A 24,900-nucleotide genomic window follows, 5' to 3' on the forward strand; every position below is an offset into this window, starting at 1 on the left:
TCATCCACACACATACATACATCATCCCCACACATACATCATCCCCACACATACATCATCCACACACATCATCCCCACACATACATCATCCACACACATCACACATACATGCATACATCCACAGACATCATACTTATACACACACATCATAAAGCAAAACAACGTCCACCAACACCGGGCCACCATCAACCCAAACCCCCCCACGCGTTGCTCAGCATGTAGCGAGTCAGCGGCATTGGTCATCATGGAGCGTGGGGCGGAGAGGAGGCTGCAGCATCAATGCACTAAGGGTGGGGGATGTAGCGGGGTCGAAGGCGCCCATGGTTGCAGGCAGGGACACGTCAGGGGCTTGGAGAAGACGTGCATGCCTACGAGGGGCACACAGTCTTCTCCCACAACCCCTGACCTCTCCAGCCCGGTGCTGAATTTTTAAAGGGGCTGGGCCAACATTTTAGAAGTATAAAAAAAAAAAAAGGGCAGGCAGTGATGGGCCACCCCCGCTCACGCCCTGTCAGGTGAATTGCAGTGCAGCCGATAGTGTAGTGGTGCCCGGTCGCAACTGCGACCTTTGCGACCTCTATAGCTACGCCACTGATCTCATATCTATCTTTCTATCTATCTCATATATATATATATATCTGTCTCATATGTATCTTATATCTATATAACTATCTCCCACATCCACCCATACATTATCGTGCAATTTATCTATTAAACCTGAACCACATTAACCCCTTAAAAGCAAGTGACCTCCTAAACGAGCTGAGATAGTGTCTTCGGTACCAGTCTGCCGCTACCATGGGCAGGACACAAGTGGGCAGCAGCAGGTCTGACGTGATCGTATATTGTTGTGCAGGACATTAGATAATAGAAGAGACTGTGCCCAGCCGCTGCCCCCGGCCTCCTCCTCCACATCCCCCGCCTCACACAGAGGAGGAGCCATCTTCCCCGCCGAGTGCTAGGCCTTCCCTTCATCCATTGTATATAACAGTACTGGATGTTTATAGATTACCCGTCCTAGCAGGTCTTCGGCAAGACGAGGTGCTGGCACCAGGGGGCGCACATCGGAAGCGGGCATCTGACCTGGCAATGGAGAGGTGAGCAGTGCCTGGTGCCCGTATGTACAGCTGGTCCTTGGCTACTGCAGAGGTGGGAACACATAGAGGACTGGCATTTCGGAAGTCGGCTGTGCCAGTGGCATTCATCATTACACCCAGCCTAGGTAACAGTACTGGAGTGTCCTATGCATAGATGCCCATCACAGGCTGCTATACAGTACAGGGTGCATACACCTGCTATGTGCATGGAAAACTTTAACCCACCATGAGCAAAGTCACTTGTTTTCAAGGCCGGATTAACCTTTAAAGCAGTGGTCTCAAACTGTGGCCCTCCAGATGTTGCAAAACTTCAGTTCCCAACATGAAAGTTGAAGTTTTGCAACATCTGGAGGGCCACAGTTTGAGACCATTGCTTGAAAAGAAAAAAAGCACACTCACCAAATCTAGACATCCAGCACCTGTTTTATTCAAGCATAGCTGCAGTCACTTGTAAAGCCAAAAGTTTATTTTTTGAAGGGGTGGGGGTTCTGAAGGTCAATATACTCAAATGATATAGATTTACTATTTTTGGTGTATTGCTTGAAAAAGGCATGCTTTAAAAATAATAATAATAATAATAATAATCTAATAATAATAATATGCTTAACATTGCTCTTTTCTGACCTTTAACTTTTTTTTATGTTTACTTATTTGTGGTTGTATGTTCACTCATTTTTTATTTTGTGTGATTATCTGTACTTATTAACCCCTTAAGGACTCACGGTTTTTCCGTTTTTGCACTTTCGTTTTTTCCTCCTTACCTTTTAAAAATCATAACCCTTTCAATTTTCCACCTAAAAATCCATATTATGGCTTATTTTTTGCGTCGCCAATTCTACTTTGCAGTGACATTAGTCATTTTACCCAAAAAATGCACGGCGAAACGGGAAAAAAAAATCATTGTGCGACAAAATCGAAGAAAAAAACGCCATTTTGTAAATTTTGGGGGCTTCCGTTTCTACGCAGTGCATATTTCAGTAAAAATTACACCTTATCATTATTCTGTAGGTCCATACGGTTAAAATGATACCCTACTTATATAGGTTTGATTTTGTCGTACTTCTGGAAAAAATCGTAACTACATGCAGGAAAATATATACGTTTAAAAATGTCATCTTCTGAACCCTATAACTTTTTTATTTTTCCACGTATGAGGACTCATTTTTTGCGCCGTGATCTGAAGTTTTTACCGGTATGATTTTTGTTTTGATCGGACTTTTTGATCACTTTTTATTCATTTTTTAATGGTATAAAAAGTGACCAAAAATGCGCTTTTTTGACTTTGGAATTTTTTTGCGCGTACACCATTGACCGTGCGGTTTAATTAATGATATATTTTTATAGTTCGGACATTTACGCACGCGGCGATACCACATATGTTAATTTTTTTTTTTTTAATGGGAAAAGGGGGGTGATTCAAACTTTTATTAGGGAAGGGGTTAAATGGCCTTTATTAACACTTTTTTTGCAGTGTTATAGCTCCCATAGGGACCTATAACACTGCACACACTGTATTAACACGCCTGTGATCAGCGTTATCGGCGCTTGACTGCTCCTGCCTGGATCTCAGGCACGGAGCAGTCATTCGCCGATCGGACACAGAGGAGGCAGGTAAGGGCCCTCCCGGTGTCCTGTCAGCTGTTCGGGACGCCGCAATTTCCCCGCGGCGGTCCCGAACAGCCCGACTGAGCAGCTGGGTCACTTTCACTTTAGAAGCTTCATATCGCGGGAGCCGGCGCAGGACATAAATATATGTCCTGCGTCGTTAAGGGGTTAAAGGAGTATTCCAAGATTTGTTTTTTTTATTTGACTATGCTACAGGGGCTGTAAAGTTAGTGTACTGTAGTTCATAATATAGTGTCTGTACCTGTGTGTGACGGTTTTCTCACAATTCTTATGTGATTTTCACCCCAATGTTTATTTTTACCAGCATACAAAATGACTGTTGTCTCAGATTTTTCCCAGCTTGCAATGCGGCCGAGACCTGACTCACTAGTCAGCTGATGACAGGGAGCCTGTCTGCTTCAATGAGTGGAGGGATCAATCTGCAACTAATGCAACAGCTGTAGGCACCCTGATTGAAAACCACAGGTCTTTTGAATGGATGCAGCTCATTTATATTTCAATGGGTGGGGTGGCTGATGTGTGGGAGGGAGGAAAATGGAATTGTGGGATTTATAGTAAAAAAAAAATAAGTCAAACAGGAAATACAAGTTTACAAAAAGCTAGCCACTGTTATGGTAATCTCATGACATAGCCATTTAGCCCCAAGACAAGCGCAGATCCTTCCTAAGCATGTCCATTACTGTCTGCCAGGTACATACTAAAATCACCTTATGGTGGAGAACCCCTTTAACGGTACAATTTTTGTTTTGATGGGACTTTTTGATAACTTTTTTTTTTCGATTATATGATGTGATCCAAAAATCTGCATTTCTGGCAACTAGGAGTCTATATAGAGTCTATATATGGAGTCCTTATAGACAGAGCCAGCAGAGTCTATATATGGAGTCCTTATAGACAGAGCCAGCAGAGTCTATATATGGAGTCCTTATAGACAGAGCCAGCAGAGTCTATATATGGAGTCCTTATAGACAGAGCCAGCAGAGTCTATATATGGAGTCCTTTATAGACAGAGCCAGTAAATACGATAGGGACACTGGCACGTCTGTGGTGTAAAGGACGCACCACGTATTAGTAGACCTGTCTGCACGTGGCACCACACATCTGCTACCAGAATCCCTTGCTGGTGCTCTTAAAGTGCTGACTTTACTCTTGTGATGTTGGTAGTGAGGAGGCCCCCTTCCAGCTCTGAACCTGGCACCACCCTGGTAATTTAAAATGTACAGCCGCACAGAGACGAAAAACAAAATTAAAATACAGCTTGAGTCAGAAAGGGCCCCCTCAGCATCAGAGGCCTCAGCTACAGCCCCATTGGGTTAATCCGGCCTGGATTGTGTTGGTAACATTGGAGTAAGACCTTCATGAATCTGCCATTGTTATATGGTATTACACAAAAAATGACATTTTTGAAATGTAAAACATTAAGGGTTGGGCCATACGTGCCGTATTTTGCTCCATATTTTCCTATCCATTGAAGTCAATGGGTAGCAAAATCAGCTGCAGAAAACATGCAGCAAAATATGCCAATTGAGACCCTACCCCCTCAGGGTATGTTCACACTAAGGAGTTTGAACGGAATCTCCGCTCGCAGAATTCCTCAAGCGCAGATTCCATTCTGGCGGCCACCGTTGGTAGTAGGACCGTGCGGTACTGTGCCGTCACCATTGATGGCTATGTAGTGCTCGCAGACTTCCCGCAAAGAATGAACATGTTCTTTCTTTGCACAGAACAATTTCAGCAGTGGAATTGTCCGCCGCTGAAATTGCTCAGTGTAAACGGGTTTTGCGTGAAGGCATTCATACTAATGTTTATGTTCACAGCACGTAATTCTGATTGCGGAATTCTGTGGGAGTTACGTAGTATGAACAAGCCCTAAAGGGTATTTTTAGAGGAAAAAAAAAGTTTTAAAATCAAATGGTGCAAGAAAATTACACAGATTTGTAAATTACTTAAATATTTTTTTTAAAGGCGTTCTCCGATGGAAAACTTTTTTTTTTTAATCAACTGGTGCCAGAAAGTTAAACAGATTTGTAAATTACTTCTATTAAAAAATCTCAATCCTTCCAGTACTTATTAGCTGCTGAATACTACAGAGGAAATTCTTTTCTTTCTGGAACACAGAGCTGTCTTCTGAATCAAAAGCACAGTGCTCTCTGCTGACATCTCTGTCCATTTTAAGAACTGTCCAGAGTAGGAGGAAATCCCCATAGCAAACATATTCTGCTATGGACAGAGATGCCAGCAGAGAGCACTGTGTTCCAAAAGAAAAGAATTTCCTCTGTAGTATTCAGCAGCTAATAAGTACTGGAAGAATTAAGATTTTTTAATAGAAGTAATTTACAAATCTGTTCAACTTTCTGGCAGCAGTTGATTTAAAGAAAAAAAAAAAAAGGTTTTCCACTGGAGTACCACTTAATCCTTTCAGTACTTATCAGCTGTTGTATACTACAGAGAGCGTTGTGTAGTTCTTTACAGTCTATTCACAGTGCTCTCTGCTGACACCTCTGTCCGTGTCACAAACTGTCCAGAGCAGGAGAGATTTGCTCATGCTCTGGGCAGTCCCTCACATGTCTTCTTTGAGCACTATGCATTTCCGAGTGGATTCTGAAGAATGAACATGTCTGCGTTATTTGATGCCAGAAGTGGATCCATCAGGAGGGAGAAGTAGAAGTCCTTCCTTTATATTTCCTATTCTTTTTATTTACTTCTGGCTGAAAAAACTGCATCAAAACATCTTGTATGAAAGCACATCATCTTGTAGTCTGCTTTACATCTCTTGTTTTTCTCCTTAGGGAAAGATGGCATTAGAGGAACATGCCCAGGTGATCTAAACTATCACAAGTTAGCCAGGCCAGGAATATAATATGGAAGTTGAAGTATCTACAAAAACATGTGGTGTACCCTCTACAGGTTCCAGATCTGTTTTGTTCTCATCTTCTTGTTGGTGGTGCTGGTGTTGGTTAGTAACATCCATCTGGTAGAGGTAAGTTGTTTTTCTGCATTTGTTTGAGAATGAATTAGGTTGTCTGTGTTAAACCATTAGACCATTTTAGGGAAGTTTGAGTTGAGATGGAGACCCTTTATTCAGGCCCTCAATTTATTAGCTAGAGAGAAAGGGGGCAACAGAAAGTGCCGCCTGCTCAGAAGAACTAACATTCATTTCTGTCCCCAATGGTGTAATGCTTATGGGGCGATTCCCATCTTAGCCTTTTGACATGAATCTACCCCAGAAAAAAAAGATCATTATCATGTTATCATTTCATAGCCGTTCATCTGTTCTCATCCTCTTATCTTGATCGTTGTCTGCTCGTTGCCTATGGATATGTCCTTCACTGCGATATCACAGTAATGGCTGTGCTTGCGTAACGACCCATCTTCTTGTCCTGGCGGGGTTCATGGGAGCGCATATTCTGATGTAGGCACATTAGCTCCCGGGCCCAGGGACTGTTAAGGACATCAGGAGGGTCTGTGGTAAACATACATACCATGGTAATTAAAATCTGGGGAAGAGGATCACTGCCAATGTGTATGACATGCGATGCTTATCTCCACTAACAGATCAGTATCGGGAGCGTGCACGTTCAGGCAAGCACCGGACTGATGTCACCAGAACGATGCTTGCCTGAAGTGTCAATCATGTGCTGGCATCCCACTCCTCATTCAGAGCAATGCAGGAGAAGCAGTGTGGCAAACAGAAGGTAAACTTTCTAATGGAGGGGGCTTGTCGGCCGCAGCTTTGGCTGTGGTCGAAAACGCTCGGCTCCTGCATTGAGCAGGAGCGAGCCGGGTCCCCGTACAGGAGAATCGCGGGGGGGGGGGGGGGGGGGGCCCAGCTGTCGGACCCCCCGCGATCTAACACTTAACCCCTATGCTTAGGATAGGGGATAAGTTGTTTTTTCCCACCCATATTGGAGTTCTCATTTAAAGAGTACATACAGTTTCCATAAAAATGAATTCAAATCCTGTCCTTATTATTTAAAAAAATGTATGGTCTAGCCTAAGGATAGGTCGTCAATATGAGATAGGTGAGTGTCTGCCTTTTAGCACCTCTGCTGATAGTTTTTACTGTGTTTATATTATAACTTTTCATTTACTTGATTTGGCACCTAGCACCGCTGCTACAAAATTACCGTATGTCAATGTGCCAGTATGCACAATGTAAAATCCAAAGTAAAAAAATGAAAAGGCTACGGCATGCACTGAAGTCTCGTGAAGCAGCTGATCAGTGGGTGTGCTTGGTGTTATGTACATGCAAAGAAAACTTTGTGAAGGAAGTCTTAATCTCAGGACACAGGGCATATGCATACGCCCTGCATCCTGAGTCTTTAAGGACGTAGGGCGTACAGGTACGCCCGTGGGAATTCCGGTTCCCGGAACATCGCTGAGGGGGGTCCTGAGACTCAGACCGGCGATCTGCGGCGATTCCGGGTCATATGGGTCTCCGATGACCTGGAAAATAAGGGGGATCAGGGGTCAGGGCAGAACGGGGGAACTGTAGTGTGACCGGCGGCAGCGGTGGAGGTCTCTCTCTTGTAAAGTGCTTTGCTGGCGCACTGCAATGCTCAGAAGAGAAGGAGCGCCATTGGGCTTTTTGAGAGAAAATTTGTCCAGAATTGAAGGCCACGTGTGTTTACAAAACCCCCATAGTGCCAATGACACCCCCCCCCCCCCCCCCTACCCCACGTGACCCCATTTTGGAAACTACACCACACAGGTGTCTGACAGATCTTTGGAACAGTGGCCCGTGAAAATTAAAAATGTAATTTTTCATTTGCACAGCCCACTGTTCCAAAGATCTGTCAAACGCCAGTGGGGTGTAATTGCTCACTGCACCCCTTATTAAATTCTGTGAGGGGTGTAGTTTCCAAAATGGGGTCACATGTGTGGGGGTCCACAGTTCTGGCAACATGGGGGCTTTGTAAACGCACAAGGCGACTTCTATTTCAACCAAATTCTCTCTCCAAAAGCTCAATGGCGCTCCTCCTCTCCTATTATATTATAGTGCACCAGCAGAGCACCTAACGTGGGGTATTTCCATACTCAGACCACACATGGGGTATTTCCATACTGAGAAGAAATGGGGTTACAAATTTTGGGGGGAATTTTCTCCTATTACCCCTTGTAAAAATGTAAAATTTGGGGGAAAAAAATGCATTTTAGTGAAAAAATAAATAAATAATACATTTCATTTACACATCCGACTTTATCAAAAAGTCATCAAACACTTGTGGGGTGTTAAGGCTCACTATACCCCTTGTTATGTGCCTGGAGGGGTGTAGTTTGCAAAATAGTATGACATGGTTTTTTATTTATTTTTGCTGTTCTGGCACCGCAGGGGCTCCCTAAATGCGACATGCCCCCCAAAAAACTATTTCAGCAAAATTTGCTTTCCAAAAGCCAAATGTGACTTCTTCTCTTCTGAGCATTTTAGTGCGCCCGCAGTGCACTTGACGCCCACACATGGGGTATCACCATACTCAGAAGAGATGGGGTTACAGATTTTGGGGGACATTTTCTCCTGAGTATGGAAATACCCCATGTGTGGACGTCAAGTGCACTGCGGGCGCACTACAATGCTCAGAAGAAAAGGAGTCACATTTGGCTTTTGGAAAGCAAATTTTGCTGAAATGGTTTTTTTTGGGGGCATGTCACATTTAGGAAGGCCCTATGGTGCCAGAACAGCAAAAAAAAACAAAAAAAAAAACAAACACAAGGCATACTATTTTGCAAACTACACCCCTCCAGGCACGTAACTAGGGGTACAGTGAGCCTTAACACCCCACAGGTGTTTGACGACTTTTTGTTAGTCGGATGTGTAAATGAAGTGTGTGTATGTATGTATATATATATATATATATATATAATATAGCAACAGGAGAATACAGCAGCACACTGCTAGCACAAAGATATAGATAAAACATGAGTATATAGATAAAACATGAGTATATAGATAGAACACGAAAAGCTATACAGCTGTAGTGCAATAAATGAAAATATGAAATTATGAGGTACTTAGCTTGCGAATTTGGCGGCCAAATAGCGTGGACCGTCCGCTTTAAATCATTGATCTGCAGCGGCTTCTGCGGTGGGGGGAGAAATTGCCGATAACTTATACCGGAATATCGGTATAAGCTATCGGCCTCAAAGTTCACAGATTATCGGTATCTGCCCTAAAAAATCAATATCGGTCGATCCCTAATTGTATATGTGAATCAATATATCATTTATTTGGTATGTCCATCTTCCTTACAAGCAGAGAGTTTCAAAGTAAAAAAAATTGGAATTTTTCACCAAGAGACGATGCAAGTATCGACGAAAATTTACCACTAACATAAAGTAGAATATGTCACGAAAAAACATTCTCAGAATCAGAATGAGCTGCGTCCTTAAGGGGTTAACAGACAACATGAAACATGGACAGGCTGCCTCATGGTGTATGATTCACACTCAAATTTTGCTGCATTTCAGAGGGATTATGGTTATAAAACAAGTTGGGAATGGAGCTCCTGGTGGATTCTCCTCACCTTATTGGAGTTTAGTAATAAACTTATTTCTATTCGCATTTATAAAGAGAGAAATGAATCAAGGCAGAAATATTTTTATCTCAGACATTTCTGGCATATCCACAGGACATGACATAGATCTAGATGTGGGTCCCACCTCTGAGACTCTTTGTAGTGGTCAGTGGTAGCTGAACGGCTGTTTTACACAATATACTTGACTCGTATAGGACTTAAAGGGGTACTCCGCTGGGAATTTTTTTTTTTTTATCAATTGGTGCTAGAAAATGAAACCCATTTGTAAATTACTTCTGTTTAAACATCTTAATCCTTCCAGTACTTATCAGCTGCTTTATGCTCCACAGGAAGTTTTTCTTGAATTTCCTTTCTGTCTCAGCCCAGTGCTCTCTGCTGACACCTCTGTCCATTTTAGGAACTGTCCAGAGCAGGAACAAATCCCCATAGCAAACCTGTCCTGCTCTGGATAGCTCCTGACATGGACAGAGGTGTCAGCAGAGATCACTGTGGTCAGTCAGAAAGGAAATTCAAAAAGTAAAGAACTTCCTGTGGAGCATACAGCAGCTGATAAGTACTAGAAGGATTAAGATTTTTAAATAGAAGGGATTTACAAATTTGTTTTTAACTTTCTGGCATCAGTTGATTTAAATTTTTTTATTTTTCCCTCCCATCGGAGTTCCCCTTTTTTAATAGGAGTTGCGTAAACAGTGTAGCACTGCAACAACATAGCCAGTGGTGCTGTAATGTTTACGAAACTCCCATTGCGTTGTTACGCCGAGCGCTCCGGGTCCCCGCTCCTCCCCGGAGCGCTCGCAACATCCTCGCAATTGCAGCGCCCCGGTCAGACCTGCTGACCGGGTGCGCTGCGATACCTCTCCCAGCCGGGATGCGATTCGCGATGCGGGTGGCGCCCGCTCGCGATGCGCACCCCGGCTCCCGTACCTGACTCGCTCTCTGTCGGTCCTGTCCCGGCGCGCGCGGCCCCGCTCCTTAGGGCGCGCGCGCGCCGGGTCTCTGCGATTTAAAGGGCCACTGCGCCGCTGATTGGCCCAGTTGGCTTAATTAGTGTGTTCACCTGTGCACTCCCTATTTATACCTCACTTCCCCTGCACTCCCTCGCCGGATCTTGTTGCCATTGTGCCAGTGAAAGCGTTTCCTTGTGTGTTCCTAGCCTGTGTTCCAGACCTCCTGCCGTTGCCCCTGACTACGATCCTTGCTGCCTGCCCCGACCTTCTGCTACGTCCGACCTTGCTCTTGTCTACTCCCTTGTACCGCGCCTATCTTCAGCAGTCAGAGAGGTTGAGCCGTTGCTAGTGGATACGACCTGGTTGCTACCGCCGCTGCAAGACCATCCCGCTTTGCGGCGGGCTCTGGTGAATACCAGTAGCAACTTAGAACCGGTCCACCAGCACGGTCCACGCCAATCCCTCTCTGGCACAGAGGATCCACCTCTTGCCAGCCGAATCGTGACATGCGTTCTATGAGAGTTCTTGAGAGAGATGCGGGTCCCAGAAGTGAGACTAAAATGGTACCATTTAAAAACTACACTTTGTGGCACAAAAATCGCACCCTTAACCCGTCCAGGACCAAGGGCGTACAGGTACGCCCTCGGACCCTAGTACTCAAGAACCAAGGGAGTACCTGTACGCCCTGGTCCCGTTAATGGGATTTAAACCATTCCCACCAGCAGAGAACGGGTTAAACCCCGTGGCTCCTGGTTACTACGGGCATCCAGGACCCACGGCTAATGCCGGGCACCACCGATCGGGCCGATATCCGGCATTAACCCTTTAGATGCCACAATCAAAGTTGATTGTGGCGTCTAAAATGAAAGTGAAACTGCCCTGGCAGCTCAGCGGAGCTGATCGGAACTATCTTGACATAATCACAATGTCCCGATCAGCTTACCAGACGACGAGAGGGTCCTCAACTGCCTCTCCGTCTTCCGATTGGCGATCTACTGCTCCATGCCTGTGCAGTAGGCTAGAGCAGCAGAGCGCCGGTTACACTGATCAATGCTACGCTATGGCATAGCATTGCATATACTGATCAATCAGAAGATTGCATCTTATAGCCCCCTGTGGGAGCTAAAAAAAAGGAAAAAGTTAATAAAAGGGAATTAAAGGGGTACTCCGGTGGAAAACTTTTATCTTAATCCTTTTGAGTGCCGTCCCCTGCACCGCCCGTCATCAGCCTGAGAGAAAACTTAGCTCCGGGCTGCTGCAAGGGGTATTGTGGGGGTCCCCAATGGCAGGCCCCCCACGATCAGACATCTTATCCCCTTACAGCAGAGTATGCCTTTAACCTGTTAAGGACCAAGGATGTACCGGTACGTCCTGAGTCCTTTCCCTTTCTATAACGCGGGGCCACGACGTGGCGGGTCATAGCGGGTCGGGCCCGGCCTCTAACAACGGGCGGGACCCGTGGCTAATAGCACACGGCAATGATCACGGTGCCGCGTGCTATTAACCCTTTAGAAGCGGCGTTCAAAGTTGAACGCCACGTCTAAAGTGAAAGTAAAACATTGCCGGTTAGCTCAGGGGGCTGTTCGGGATGTCCGCGGCGAAATCGCGGCATCCCGAACAGCTGTGGGATGCGAGGAGGGTCTCCTACCTTGCCTCCTGGTGTCCGATTACCGAATGACTGCTCAGTGCCTGAGATCCAGGCATGAGCAGTCAAGCGGCAGAATCATTGATCACTGGTTTCCTATGAGAAACCAGTGATCAATGTAAAAGATCAGTGTGTGTGCAGTGTTATAGATCCCTATGGGAGCTATAACACTGCAAAAAAAAAAAAAAAAAAAAAAAGTGAATAAAGATCATTTAACACCTCCCCTAATAAAAGTTTGAATCACCCCCCTTTTCCCATTAAAAAAACAAAACTGTGTAAATAAAAATAAACCTATATGGTATCGCCGCGTGCGGAAATTTATAAAAATATATCATTAATTAAACCGCACGGTCAATGGCGTACGAGCAAAAAAAATTCCAAAGTCCAAAATAGTGTATTTTTGGTCACTTTTTATATCATGAAAGAATGAATAAAAAGCGATCAACAAGTCCGATCAATACAAAAAGTGTACCGCTAAAAACTTCAGGCCACGGGGCAAAAATTGAGCCTTCATACCGCCCCATACGCGGTAAAATAAAAGTTATAGGGGCAAGAAGATGACAATTTTAAACTTATACATTTTCCTGCATGTAGTTATGATTTTTTTCAGAAGTACGACAAAATCAAACCTATATAAGTAGGGTATCATTTTAATCATATGGACCTACAGAATAAAGATAAGGTGTCATTTTTACTGAAAAATGTACTGCGTAGAAACAGAAGCCCCCAAAAGTTAAAAAATTTCAATTTTGTCTCACAATGATTTTTTTTTTCCGTTTCGCCATAGATTTTTGGGTAAAATGATGTCATTACAAAGTAGAATTGGTGGTGCAAAAAATAAGCCATCATATGGATTTTTAGGTGCAAAATTGAAAGGGTTATGATTTTTAAAAGGTAAGGAGGAAAAAACGAAAGTGGAAAAACCCCTGCTCCTTAAGGGGTTAAGGTGAAAAATGGGCTTGGTCCTTAAGGGGTTAAAAGCCTTGTAAATGAAATAAATAAATAAAATAAAAAAGTTATAGAGGTTAGAATAGGGCCATTTTAAGTTTTATTTAACAGCCCCACAGCTCTCTCTGTGTCTTTAAGGAGTTCATCTATTTATTTGCACAATATTTGCATTAACCGAGGCAAAAGTTTACTATGGTTGTCATCATTTTTAAACATTTTATCACAGAATGTATAAAGTGAATTACACGTTAACATAATTATTTTTTTTTTGCTCCCTTATTATTCCTCTTGAATTCTCCGCTCCAAATTAATGCACATCTCCTCTGCCTGTTGACTTTAATATTATTTCTGCTGTCCTGTTCACACTGCGGAAATTCTGCTAGCAGAATTCCGACGCTGAATTCCTTTCCGCTTGAAGAAAGAACATGTTCATTCTTCAAGCGGAATCCGCGAGCAGAATCCAATAGATGTCAATGGCAAAAAAAAAAAATTCTGTCCGACATCGTTTTCGAGCGGAATTCAGAAAAGTAGATTAACTAGCCTCCTCCTTGATTTCCGCATGGAAATTCCGCTTGATGGAGAAGGCAACAATTTCCTGACAGAAATTATTCCTCTTGAATTCCTCAGTGTGAACGCACCCTAAGTCTATAACATTTTGAGCATCGAAAAAGAAAATATTTACAGTCTTTTGGGCATTGTACACCTTTTTTTTTTGTTGCAATTTTTAAAATGAGTTTTTAATACATTTTGTTTCCATATTTTATGCCTACATCAAATGCTAATCTGCAATTTGCTAACCACCATTTTTCTGGGATATAACTGCAAAATAGCTAAAAATCTAAAAATGACTCAAAAGAAGTCATGTGCACTTAACTTTACATCATAATGGCCGGCATTTATCATTGTAGGTGTAAGTGAAGCATTTATCATTGTAGGTGTAAGTGAAGCATTTATCATTGTAGGTGTAAGTGAAGCATTTATCATTGTAGGTGTAAGTGAAGCATTTTTCTTCACCTTTTTTATTTATTTTTTTGTGTGCTGGTAATGCGTAGGAGAACCAAATTTATTAAATGGTGACAGAGCATTTGATACATTTTGTGCAGGTAAACATTTTCTGAAATGTGTTTGGGCTGGTGTAGTTTTAGAGACTTTTCAGTGGCTTTGCGCCTTTTTTGCGCCTTTTCACAAAAAGGCGCAGTTCATAAAACCCTTCCATATCATGTGTTTTGCCAAAATCAGTGGATTACAACTCAAAATCAGCAGAAATGTGTAAATAAACCCCGCTTGCGCCTTTTCTAGACACACAAAAAAAAAAAACTGTCTAAAGACAATGATAAATGTCGGCCAATATGTGTATCAATTATAGATGTAAACCTAAACTACATGTATACTAACAGATATTTTTCAACTAAATACAAGTCCCTAAAACATTGTGACCTACCAGAATATGTATAGGAAGCAATGTTACAAACTAAGTAGGTTTGCTATTCCTTGGAATATGTTGTAAACTGTATCACATGGCTTTATTAATTTTATATATTGTCTTTTTTATATATTGACAGCATCTAAATCATAGGATGGGTCTAGAGCCAGGATGGACAGAAGTACACAGTGATACAGCTCATTCTCTATCCCCAGTAAACAGGAATCATCATTGTGATTATCGCCTTCAAATTCTGTCCAAATCGGAGTATGAAGAACAGAAATCTCTACTGAAAATTCTGGAATGGCCTGGGCCACTGCATGAGACTGAGTTTATGAAAAGCTCCGATGCTGCTCATAGTCATTTTGTCATCTTGCAGTCTCAGTCATCATTTAAGGTGGGGGATGTAGTGGAAGTGCTAGTGAGAATGCACGATTTTGAAGGAAATCCAAAGCCCTATGGAGGAGACTACTTGCAAGCAAAAATCCATTCTCCTTTCTTGAAAGCTGGTGCAGTGGGAAAAGTCTTGGACCATCAGAATGGATTCTATAGTGTGTACTTTACATTACTTTGGCCTGGTAGGGTGACTGTTTCAGTGATTCTGGTTCATCCGAGTGAAGGGATTCAGGTCCTTCAAAGATTACGTGAAGACAAACCAGACAGAGTTTACTTTAAAAGTCTCTTCCGTTCAGGTGACTTTTCTGAAACTACAATGTGCAATGTTTGTCTGCCTAAGAAGCAACCATCATGCAATTACACTGATCTTAAGACTGGAGAACCTTGGTTCTGCTACAAGCCTGAAAAGTTATCTTGCTCAAGTCGTGTAAATCATGCAAAAGGAGGTTATATGAAAAATCTTTTGAATTTCCATGATAACATGTTTTTTCAAAGGTATTCTGTGCTGAGTGATTTTATTTTTAGTATAATGTATACATTCTTTTACAGTCTCTGGGACTGCTAAAATTGTCACCAATTGCAACTCAAACAAGGACAAATGCCAGTCTTCCTCAATAGCAGTCCAGGCATTATGGGAAATGTTGCTTTGCAAAAGTAACGAGCCCAAGGTTGGGAAAAACTGCAATAGGCATATGTCCCCCTGGCATGGTACTGAAGTCAAGTATAGTGAACTGTTTTGTTACATTATCTCTTTTTTTTTTCCTGTAGAGAAAGAAAAATAAAGCATTACTGATCATCTAAGTTAAAAAATTTTTTTTGTTTTTTGTTTCCTTTAAGTGGTGTAAACATTAAAGTACCCATCCTGGCAAGGGGCCCCGATGCAGTGATGGTACATCCCTGGAAAGTGAAAGGTATTTTCTTTCTATAATACATATTTTTTATTAGGGTTATCCCACAAGAAATATGAGGGTACATTTACTATTTCCTATTGTCTGACTCTTGGGGGGGGAGGGAGGGAATCTGTTCTCCTTGAAGACAGCAGCTTACAATGTGAAGATTGGAGATCAAGATTGTGGATTGTATCTCTATGGGAAAACCGTAGATACATGAATACTCTGGCTCTCATATAGAGGAACATGGAGGGGCATGTCAGCTACAGCTTCATGCTGTGGTCAACAGTAATCCACGTGTGGAGAGGAGGTTGCTCTGTTCATGGAGAGAGCCGGGGTGCCGGGCAGGAGATTGCTGGGGGTCCCAGTGGTTAGAACCCCCGCAATCAGACACTTATCCCCTATCCTAATTTGATCTACAGCTTCTTGCTATGGGCAATTGCTCCACTTTTTCTCTGCACAGGTTTTGATAAATGTCCCTTACGGTCTTTTCTTAGTGTAGGAAGGACAGCTACACTGCTTGTTACTGCTGTATAGTGTTCTGCATGCTGCTGTTTTATTCTATTCTTCTGTATGTGTGTGTATAGGAGACCTCACATCAGCTAGCCTCCACCCACTTTGTAGCTGAGTTCAGGGAAAACTAGCCTGAAGACATGTAAAAACTGCTAAGTGCAGAATAAAAATTATATTTTAGAATGGCTGCACCACATTTACTTGACGGCACATTCTGAATAGTCACTTGAAAATGCAGATACACAGGTCAGGTTAACAATAAATATTGTTATCTCATAGTTCATGACTTTGGGCACTAAAGGACTATAAATGACTGCAGGGAGAGCTGTCACTCAGTCAAAGTTCAAATGATAAAGTGTGAAGAATGTGCGGATGAAGATTGTATGTCAATATTACTACATTTCAACCAGAAGATATTAATTGTTTTGTTTCTTGTTTTTAGAGAAATATTTTCTTCCCAGCTCTAAGTTTCTCCCATCGGGGTATTACTATAGAGATCAGTGGATTTCTGGGAGCTCCATACTATGGCAGTTCGACAAGTCTTCTGATATCACGGATTGTTTACAGGGGAAGGTGGTGCATTTGTTTGGAGATTCTACAATAAGACAGTGGTTTGAGTATCTCACAGATGTTGTACCAGGTGATCTTACATCTTACACTGTTTAACAGTTTTATTCCCATCAATGAAGATCTCAGTATTTTTGTGTTTCTCTTTACACAGGAACTCACTTGCAACTGCCCAAACAAGTCCTATGGGTAGTTCCACACACAGCTTATTTTTCTATGGCGAATCTATAGCAAAATCGTGTGTTGCATGCAAATTCACTGTGGATTTCACCCCTAAATACTGTAGGGTTAAAGGAAAACTGTCACTGGGTTATAGTGTGGGTGAACAGGAGTCCATATGTGGGTCACTTACTTTATTTTTATTGCTAAGTTGTCTTCCGCTAAATTTCCACTGTTTGTCCTTCACTTGCGCTCTTTATAATATATGATCTCACCCCACCCGGCAATTTTGCTTTGGGTACCGGAGGAATGTCCTAAGATGGCAAAATGTGTATGGCGTGATTCCTGTAGCTGAGGGTCGGCATTAATAGCCAACATGCAGCGATCGCCGCGACCATCTATTAACCCTTTAGATTGCTGCTGTGAAAACTGACAGCGGCGTCTAAAGGGACCTTTTAAACAGTCCCTAGTGGTCCACTGTGGAGGTAGGCTGGAGGGCCAGTCCGTGGCTCTGTGATTGATAGAGCCTGGCAGGACTAGGCTTTATCAATCGAGCGCAGAGTACACAGATCAATGTAATTCTATGGAACTACATTGATCTGTATGAGGAATCTAATGATTCCTCCTAAAAGTCCCCAAGGGGACTAATAAAGTGTAGAAAATAAAAAATACCCATTAACCCCTTCTATATTAAAAGTTTAAATCACCCCCCCCTTTTCCCCAATACCATATAAAAAAATACGTAAACATAATATTAAAATGTGGTATGGCTGTGGGCGCAAATGTCTGAACTATAAAACATTAAATTAATCAAACCGCACGGTCAATGGCGTATACATAAAAATAAATAAATAAATAAATACCAAAGTCCAAAACTGCATTTTTTTTTGGTCACTTTGTATACCCTGAAATTTTTTTTTTTAAAAGGGATCAAAAAATCCCATCAAAAAAAAAAAAAAAATTTTGTACATTTTGCCCCACTATTTTTTTTTTCTTTTCTGGTTTTGTCGTATATTTTGTCATGAAATTATTGATGTCATTACAAAGTAAAATTGTGGTGCAAAAAGCAAGCCGTCATATGGGTCTGTAGGTGCAAAATTTAAAGCATTATGATTTTTAGGTGAGGAGGAAAAAACGAAAGTGCTAAAATGAATAAATTTATATTACGGTATATATAGAATCCAATTGTGATAGGAATAAGGGAGCTACTAAAACTTAAATCTTAATATGTGCTCATTAAAAGTATTCCAACATACAAAAATGTGATATTAATAATAAAAAACAGCCATAGAGCTGCCAGTCGCTAGCCCTGGTTTTGCCGGATGTTCAATTACAAGGTTGGGATTTCCCCAACAGTAGGTAAGTACCGGGTGATCCAAAAGTCAGGACAAACTTTAAAAATGAATAATTCGAAAAGGAATCAAGAAACAAAGATACGGTTTGCACCAAACGGATGGCAACGAGAAAAAAAAGTTCTGTTGGCGACGGGTTTCAAAACAGTTTCTGTCACTGGTCAGCGATATTTAGCACTGTTACAGAACAACATTATTCCTGAACTGCAAGCGCGACAGGCACTCAAATCAATCACCTATGCAAGATGGAGCCCACCTCATATTGCTCTGCCTGTGCAACGCCTGCTACGCTTAACATTTTGGGAGGATCGCATTATCAGTCTCTACTTTAGTCACGCATGGCCTCCACTTTTGGCTGTGGGGATTCTTGAAGTTAAAAGTGTACCGCGACCAACCGGCATCACTGAAAGATGCCATCCGCCAAAATGTGTCTGCCATAACGCAAGAAATGCTACTAAATGCTGTATAACGCCATCTGTTGGTCGCCAACAGCACTATTTTTTTTTTCGTTGCCACACAAAACCCGTTTTCTTTTCCATCTGTTTGGTGCAAACCGTATCTTTTGTATCTTGATTCGTTTTCGAATTATTAATTTTTAAAGTTCGTCTTGACTTTTGGATCACCCGGTATATATGTGGATGCAAGACGCTATCTCACAAAGTACAGGACAATGTTGCATGTATTAAAGGGGTATTCCGCCCCTAGACATCTTATCTCCTATCCAAGGAAAGGGGATAAGATGTCTTATCGCAGGGGTCCCGCTGCTGGGGACCCCCACGATCTCTCCTGCAGCCGGGCCCCTGGCAGGGGCCGACGGTTCGTGACGTCATGGCTCTGCCCCCTCATGATGTCACGCCCCGCCCCCTTAATGTAAGTCTATGGGAGGGGGCGTGGCAATAGCCACGTCCCCTCCCATAGACTTGCATTAAGGGGGTGGGGTGTTATGTCATGAGGGGGCGGAGCCATGACGTCACAAACCGCCGATCCCTGTATGGTGAGTCATCAGCCACAGAGCAAACATAGCTCTGGAGAGCTGATGACTCGGGGGGGGGGCTGCAGGAGAGATCGCGGGACCCCTGCGATCAGACTTCTTATCCCCTATCCTTGGATTAGCAAAATATAGGCATCTGACGCGTTTCTGCCTGGATAGTGCGGCGTCCTCAGGGGAAGTCTATATCAGTTATAATATGAATAGAGAAACCAATAAATGCTACAATATGTCCAGATGCTGTATCGTCATGTGTCCAAAGGTTTATAATATATGGATAACTATATGTAAAGCAGAGTAAGTGTCTCCAATAGATGTCATATAAGAGACAAACCAAGCCAAATGGTGGGGATAAAGATAGAACCAGTGTGATATACAAGTAACAGCTTATCCCCAAGAAACAGTATGCATGACAACCGCCAGCTTGAAGATACATTGCTCAATGGTATCGGGGGTAAACAGTTGTGCAGTCCGGTGTTAAATAAGGACAGAGCGCAAACCTGCAAAAGCAGGGAGCCGCGTACTGGGGGTTGTCCAGGAGTCAGGGAACGGGCCTTTTTTCTTTCGGGGACCTCTCCCTGTCTGTCTCCACTTTGGGTTTGGTTTTGCGGCTTGGCTCCATTCACTTCGGGAGAGCTGAGCGTCGGAGCCGCACCCAACCTGGAGGCGGAGGGTGGGAGGTCTTTGAGGGAGGGGTGGCCTGTTTTTTTATTCCTGGATGGCCCCTTAAGGACCAGGCCAATTTTTGTTTTTCCGCTTTCCCTTCTAAAATTCATAATACTTTCAATTTTGCACCTACAGACCCATATAATGTCTTGTTTTTTGTGTCACCAATTGTACTTTTGTAATGACAAAAAAAAAAGAAAAAAAAGACTAAGCGCAGAGAAGCTGGCTAGTACGCGGCTCCCTGCCATTGCAGGTATGCACTCTTGAGGACTATTTAGGACTGTATCTTCAAGCTGGTGATTGTCATGCGGACTGTTTCTTGGGGGATAAGCTGTTACTTGTATACCCCACTGGGTCTATCTTTATCCCCACCATTTGGCTTGGCTTGTCTCTTAGGACATCTATTGGAGACACTTACTCTGCTTATGGGCACGTGACTATACAGCATCTGGACATATTGTAGCATTTATTGGTTTCTTTATTCGTATTATAACTGATATAGGCTTCCCCTGAGGACACCGCATTATCCCGGCAGAAACGTGTCTGGTGCCTATATATTTTTCTAATCTGTTAATACATGCAACATTGTCCTGTACTTTATGTGAGATAGCGTCTTGCGTCCACATATATACTTGCCTACTGTTGGCGAAATCCCAACCTTGTAATTGAACATTCGGCAAAACCAGTGATAGTGATTGGCAGCTCTATGGTTGTTTTTTTTTTTTTTATTTAATATCAAATTTTTTGTATGTTGGAATACTTTTAATTAGCACATATTAAAAGTTAAGTTTTAGTGGCTCCCCTATTCCTATCACATCAATTGGATTCTATATATAATTTCGATACTGGGAGTTTATAGTCTATCAATTTGGTTTTCTGCTGGACCATATTTTTTTAGTAGTTTCCAAAATGAATAAACCCATGGTCCTTAAGGGGTTAAGGAGAATCTGATACCCTGTTCCCCCATACTAAACCCAATATACTGGGTTATAGTGCGGTTGAACAGCTTTACAAAGAGAGGTCACTTACTTAAATCTGTTGAGTATATGCAGAGTTCTGGCACTGTATACTTTTTGCTACATTGCTATCTAGCGTGCAATGGAGGCAGGGAGTCGGCTCACCATCCTCCTCCATATTCTCTGTCTGCCCTGCATCCTTATTATTATGCTAATGATTGCAACAGATTAGCACTCTGCTCTGTGTGCTCATCCGCAGCATTCATTAGCATAATAATTAAGGGGGTGGGCGAAGAATATGGAGGAGTCAGGGGAGCTGGGCGAGTTGACTCCCTGCCTCCATTGCGTGCTGTAGCGCAATTCCCTTTAAAGCATTAGTGTCATCTCTTCCTGCCTGTGGGTCGGGTCCGCATCACAACCTGGAGATGCCCGCTGTTATCAGTAATGACGTAATGTCTATCATTTAACTGGTTAAATACCGTGATTTATACAGATCACAGCATTTAAACATTAATTGCTGCTATTCCCTGGAGTCTAGTGGTGCCATTCCACCACTAGATAAATCCTTCCCCTAATAAAAAAAATTTTAACCACTTTTTTTTTCTTTTTTTTAATATAAAACACTGTACAGAAAAGAAAAAAATACACCTTTGCTATTGCTGCGTGCGTAATTGTCCAAATTATTATATTTCTGATCCTGCACGGTGAACGGCGTAAACGCAAAAAAAATTCCAAACGCCAAAAATGCTGATTTTTGGTTACATTACATCCCAAAAACAAACTTAATAAAAAGAAGCCAGAACTACACAAATGTGGTACCATTAAAAACGACAGCTCATGGCGCAAAAAACAAACCCTGATACAGCTCTGTAGGTGGGAAAATAAAAAAAAAGGTATAGGGGTGAGAACATAATATGGGTAATGAACAAAGTTTTTTTGTTTTTTTTCAAGTTTTTACATTTAATTTTTTTTCCATAAAATGAAACAAAAATTATTTAAATGGGCACTCTTATTACATTTTTTTTTTGCTATTGCTTTCCTTATGGTAAAAAAAAATCATTCTAATGTACTTTGTTTACATTTTTTTTTTTTGTTTTCTGTTTTATTTGTTTAAAAAAAAAAAAAGCTGCCACTAGGTGTCTCCCTACTTGTCCAGAGCACATTTCCCCCTATCTTTTGGACAGACTTTGGACTCCTGCTGGCCTAGCAGAAGTCCAAAATCAGGAAATGCTGAGGGGGGGGGGGGGGGTGCAGCCTTATCCAATCAGAGCTCATCTCACACACTGAACTGCTCTGGGCTGCTGTGTGTAGCCGAGTGAGGGAGGAAGTTCTCCCCTGTATAGCTTCAGATGATGTCTTGCCTGCTGGGTAACTCCCCTTCCCAGTCTGTGAATCTGACTGTGACTGAGCAAAAACAGAGCAATATAAAGGTAGGAAACTAAAATATAATAAAAATAAAGGCAGGGGTGGTTTATCATGATAGGGGCAGTGAACTGGAAGGATTATAAAATGTAACAAGATCATGAGAGGTGAACCAGAAAGAAAAATTTGCTGGTTCATGAAGGGGTTAAAAACAAACTTATGAAACATTTTCATAAGCTGGGGAATTAGACGCCAACAGATCTCTAAATATTGCCAGGAGAAGTGCCCGACAGCTTAGTTTATTTTATTGCAGGAGACTGCTCCATACACTTAATAAGGCCCGACTCCTGCAATGAAATGGATTGAGCACAGAGCCAGGGAATGAAGCACTGACCCCCAACAAACTACATTTTTTTACATGTTTGTATGACATTTAAAAAGTAAATTATTTAAAGGGAGCTGCAGACACCATTGGATAGCTGCTCAGGTACTGCAACCTCCCCTTGATTGACACAGAACCCTTTACATCAGTCGAGGAGAGTCTGGGCTGGGCAGCAAGTATGAGGGGGCATGCCAGATTTTGGCACCTAAGCAATTCAGCCCCACCTCCTTGACACTTAGCTGAGAAATAAAAAGGCACAATTGTGTGGCAACCACCAATCAGCTTGAGGAAGGATACAGGTTGCATTTATACACTAACAACTATCATATTGTATTTTCAGCAAATGGAGCCACCAGATTCTCTTTAAAGAGTTTATCCAGGTTTGAAAAACAGAGCTGAGTTATTTTAAAGAAAAACAAAAAACAGCACAGCACCACACCTGTCCTCAGGTTGTTTGTAGTATTACAAGCTCAGTTCCATTAAAGCAGTGTTTCTCTAGCGCGGTCCTCAAGCACCCCCAACAGGTCATGTTTTCTGGATTTCACAGGTGATATATCTGTGGTAATGCCCGATTCATTGACCACAATTAAATCACCTGTGAAAGACTAAGGAAATCCAGAAAACATGACATGTTGGGGGGTCTTGAGGATCGCGCTTTAGAAGCACTGCATTAAAGGGAATGGAGCCAAGTTGTAATACCACACACAACCTGATGACAGGTGTAGTGCTGAACAAATCAGCACTGTTTTTCTATTTTTTGGATAACCCCCCCTTTATCACGGAGTTCTTCCTTATATATTCCCATCAACTGTTATCCTATTGTGATTGCATATATGTATTCTCAATTCTACAATTTATTTTAATATTATTCTATTTTAGACCTAAAGCCATTTGACCTGGGGAGCCCTAAGAATGTTGGTCCATTCTTGTCTATTGATATTGAACATAATATAATGCTGAAATTCCGGTGTCACGGGCCGCCTATTCGCTTTTCAACAGTGTCAAGCAATGAGCTGCGTTACATTGCCAATGAATTGGATGGTATAGTGGGAGGAAAGAACACTGTGGTAGCCATAACCATCTGGTCTCACTTCAGCACCTTTCCAGTGGAAGTGTACATAAGACGCCTAAGGAACATACGAGCTGCTCTTCTTCGCTTACTGGAACGTAGTCCAAACACAGCAGTTATCATTCGCTCTGCCAATGTCCAGGAACTTGGACCTGAAGTGAGTCTCTTTAATAGTGACTGGTATTCACTGCAACTAGACACTGTAATGAGGGCTATGTTTTCTGGACTTCATATTAAAATAGTGGATGCTTGGGAGATGTCACTTGCACACTATTTACCACATGCATTACATCCTGACCGCATCATTGTAAAGAATCAGATAGATGAGTTTTTGTCATTTGTTTGTCCTAACTGAATATTTTTTGTTTTTTAGGTTTATTATTTCATATTGTTTTTGGCAGTAAATTAATTTGTATCTAAAGAAAGGAACCCCTGGAGTAATCTTCCAGTGCTATAGTGTTATTTACCTGTAGTTTGGGCTGCTATCCACTCATTTGCACTGTTTTGTTCCTTGGAATTGTCTCGGTTTGTGACTCTAGTAGTGAAAAACGACCTTTCTTATCTTATCTTTTTTTATTATGAAAGAGAGCTGCATGTTATACATACAGGGTGTGATGCAGGCCTTTGATAGCGCAAACTAGACTATTTGCTGTTTTTATGTTGTTGTTTTTTTACATAATCAGTCCCAATCTTCTATAATCTTATACTTTAATATCTGAGAATGCCCTTAATTTTAAAGCCAGGGGTGAAAAGTGATTATGCTTCCATCAGAAACATCTGTTGTGGAACTGTGGCGGACATCTGAGGTAAACCCACAGCTTGTCAATTTTTATGCAGCAGATTTTGCTGTGGTTCTGATTATGGGTTAGCCCCATTCAATGCTCCTAATTCCTGCTCTGGCTCATCGATCCGGTATCCACAGGTTGTTCTAAAGTTATGTTGTGCTGCTCTTTTACTTTATGCTGGATGCTTTTAAATAAACAGCAGTAGGAGTCCTCCATATTACGGTGGTAGCAGGATGAATATCCTCCCCTAGCAGGTTAACAGTTTCAGCTGTGTCCTCCTGTAGCAACTTAACCTATTACTATCAGTTGTGTGCTTTTCCTTTAGCTGGACTTGGGCTTAGGCTGGGTCCACACTACGTTTTGTCCCATACGGGAGCGCATACGGCAGGGGCGAGCTAAAAGCTCGCGCTCCCGTATGTGACCGTATGCGCTCCCGTATGTCATTCACTTCAATGAGCCGACCGGAGTGAAACGTTCGGTCCGGTCGGCTCATTTTTGCGCCGTATGCGCTTTTACAACCGGACCTAAAACTGTGGTCAACCACGGTTTTAGGTCCGGTTGTAAAAGCGCATACGGCGCAAAAATGAGCCGACCAG

General features: G+C 42.3%; 1 protein-coding gene across 2 annotated transcripts; it reads left to right on the forward strand.

Moving 5' to 3' along the window:
- Positions 1-825: 825 nt before the first annotated feature.
- On the forward strand, positions 826-24,684 carry NXPE3 (neurexophilin and PC-esterase domain family member 3). Of its 2 annotated transcripts, none has more exons than XM_056556275.1 (6): positions 826-1,097; positions 5,513-5,703; positions 14,359-15,110; positions 15,453-15,526; positions 16,461-16,658; positions 23,330-24,684. In XM_056556275.1, the coding sequence occupies exons 2-6, from the start codon at positions 5,611-5,613 to the stop codon at positions 23,872-23,874; spliced, it is 1,662 nt and encodes a 553-aa protein (XP_056412250.1). In that variant the 5' UTR covers positions 826-1,097; positions 5,513-5,610; the 3' UTR covers positions 23,875-24,684. The 2 variants fall into 2 exon arrangements, with proteins under 2 accessions (XP_056412250.1, XP_056412249.1); XM_056556274.1 differs by having other exon boundaries at positions 827-1,222.
- Positions 24,685-24,900: the final 216 nt, after the last annotated feature.

Source organism: Hyla sarda, chromosome 2, assembly GCF_029499605.1.
Source record: "Hyla sarda isolate aHylSar1 chromosome 2, aHylSar1.hap1, whole genome shotgun sequence".
Classification (NCBI taxonomy): domain Eukaryota; kingdom Metazoa; phylum Chordata; class Amphibia; order Anura; family Hylidae; genus Hyla; species Hyla sarda.

Coding starts and splice junctions, on each gene's coding strand:
- NXPE3 (XM_056556275.1), top strand. CDS start 5,611: ATGTGGTGTACCCTCTACAGGTTCCAGATCTGTTTTGTTCTCATCTTC. Junction 5,704..14,358: donor GTAACATCCATCTGGTAGAG/GTAAGTTGTTTT, acceptor ATATATTGACAG/CATCTAAATCATAGGATGGG. Junction 15,111..15,452: donor GATAACATGTTTTTTCAAAG/GTATTCTGTGCT, acceptor GTTTCCTTTAAG/TGGTGTAAACATTAAAGTAC.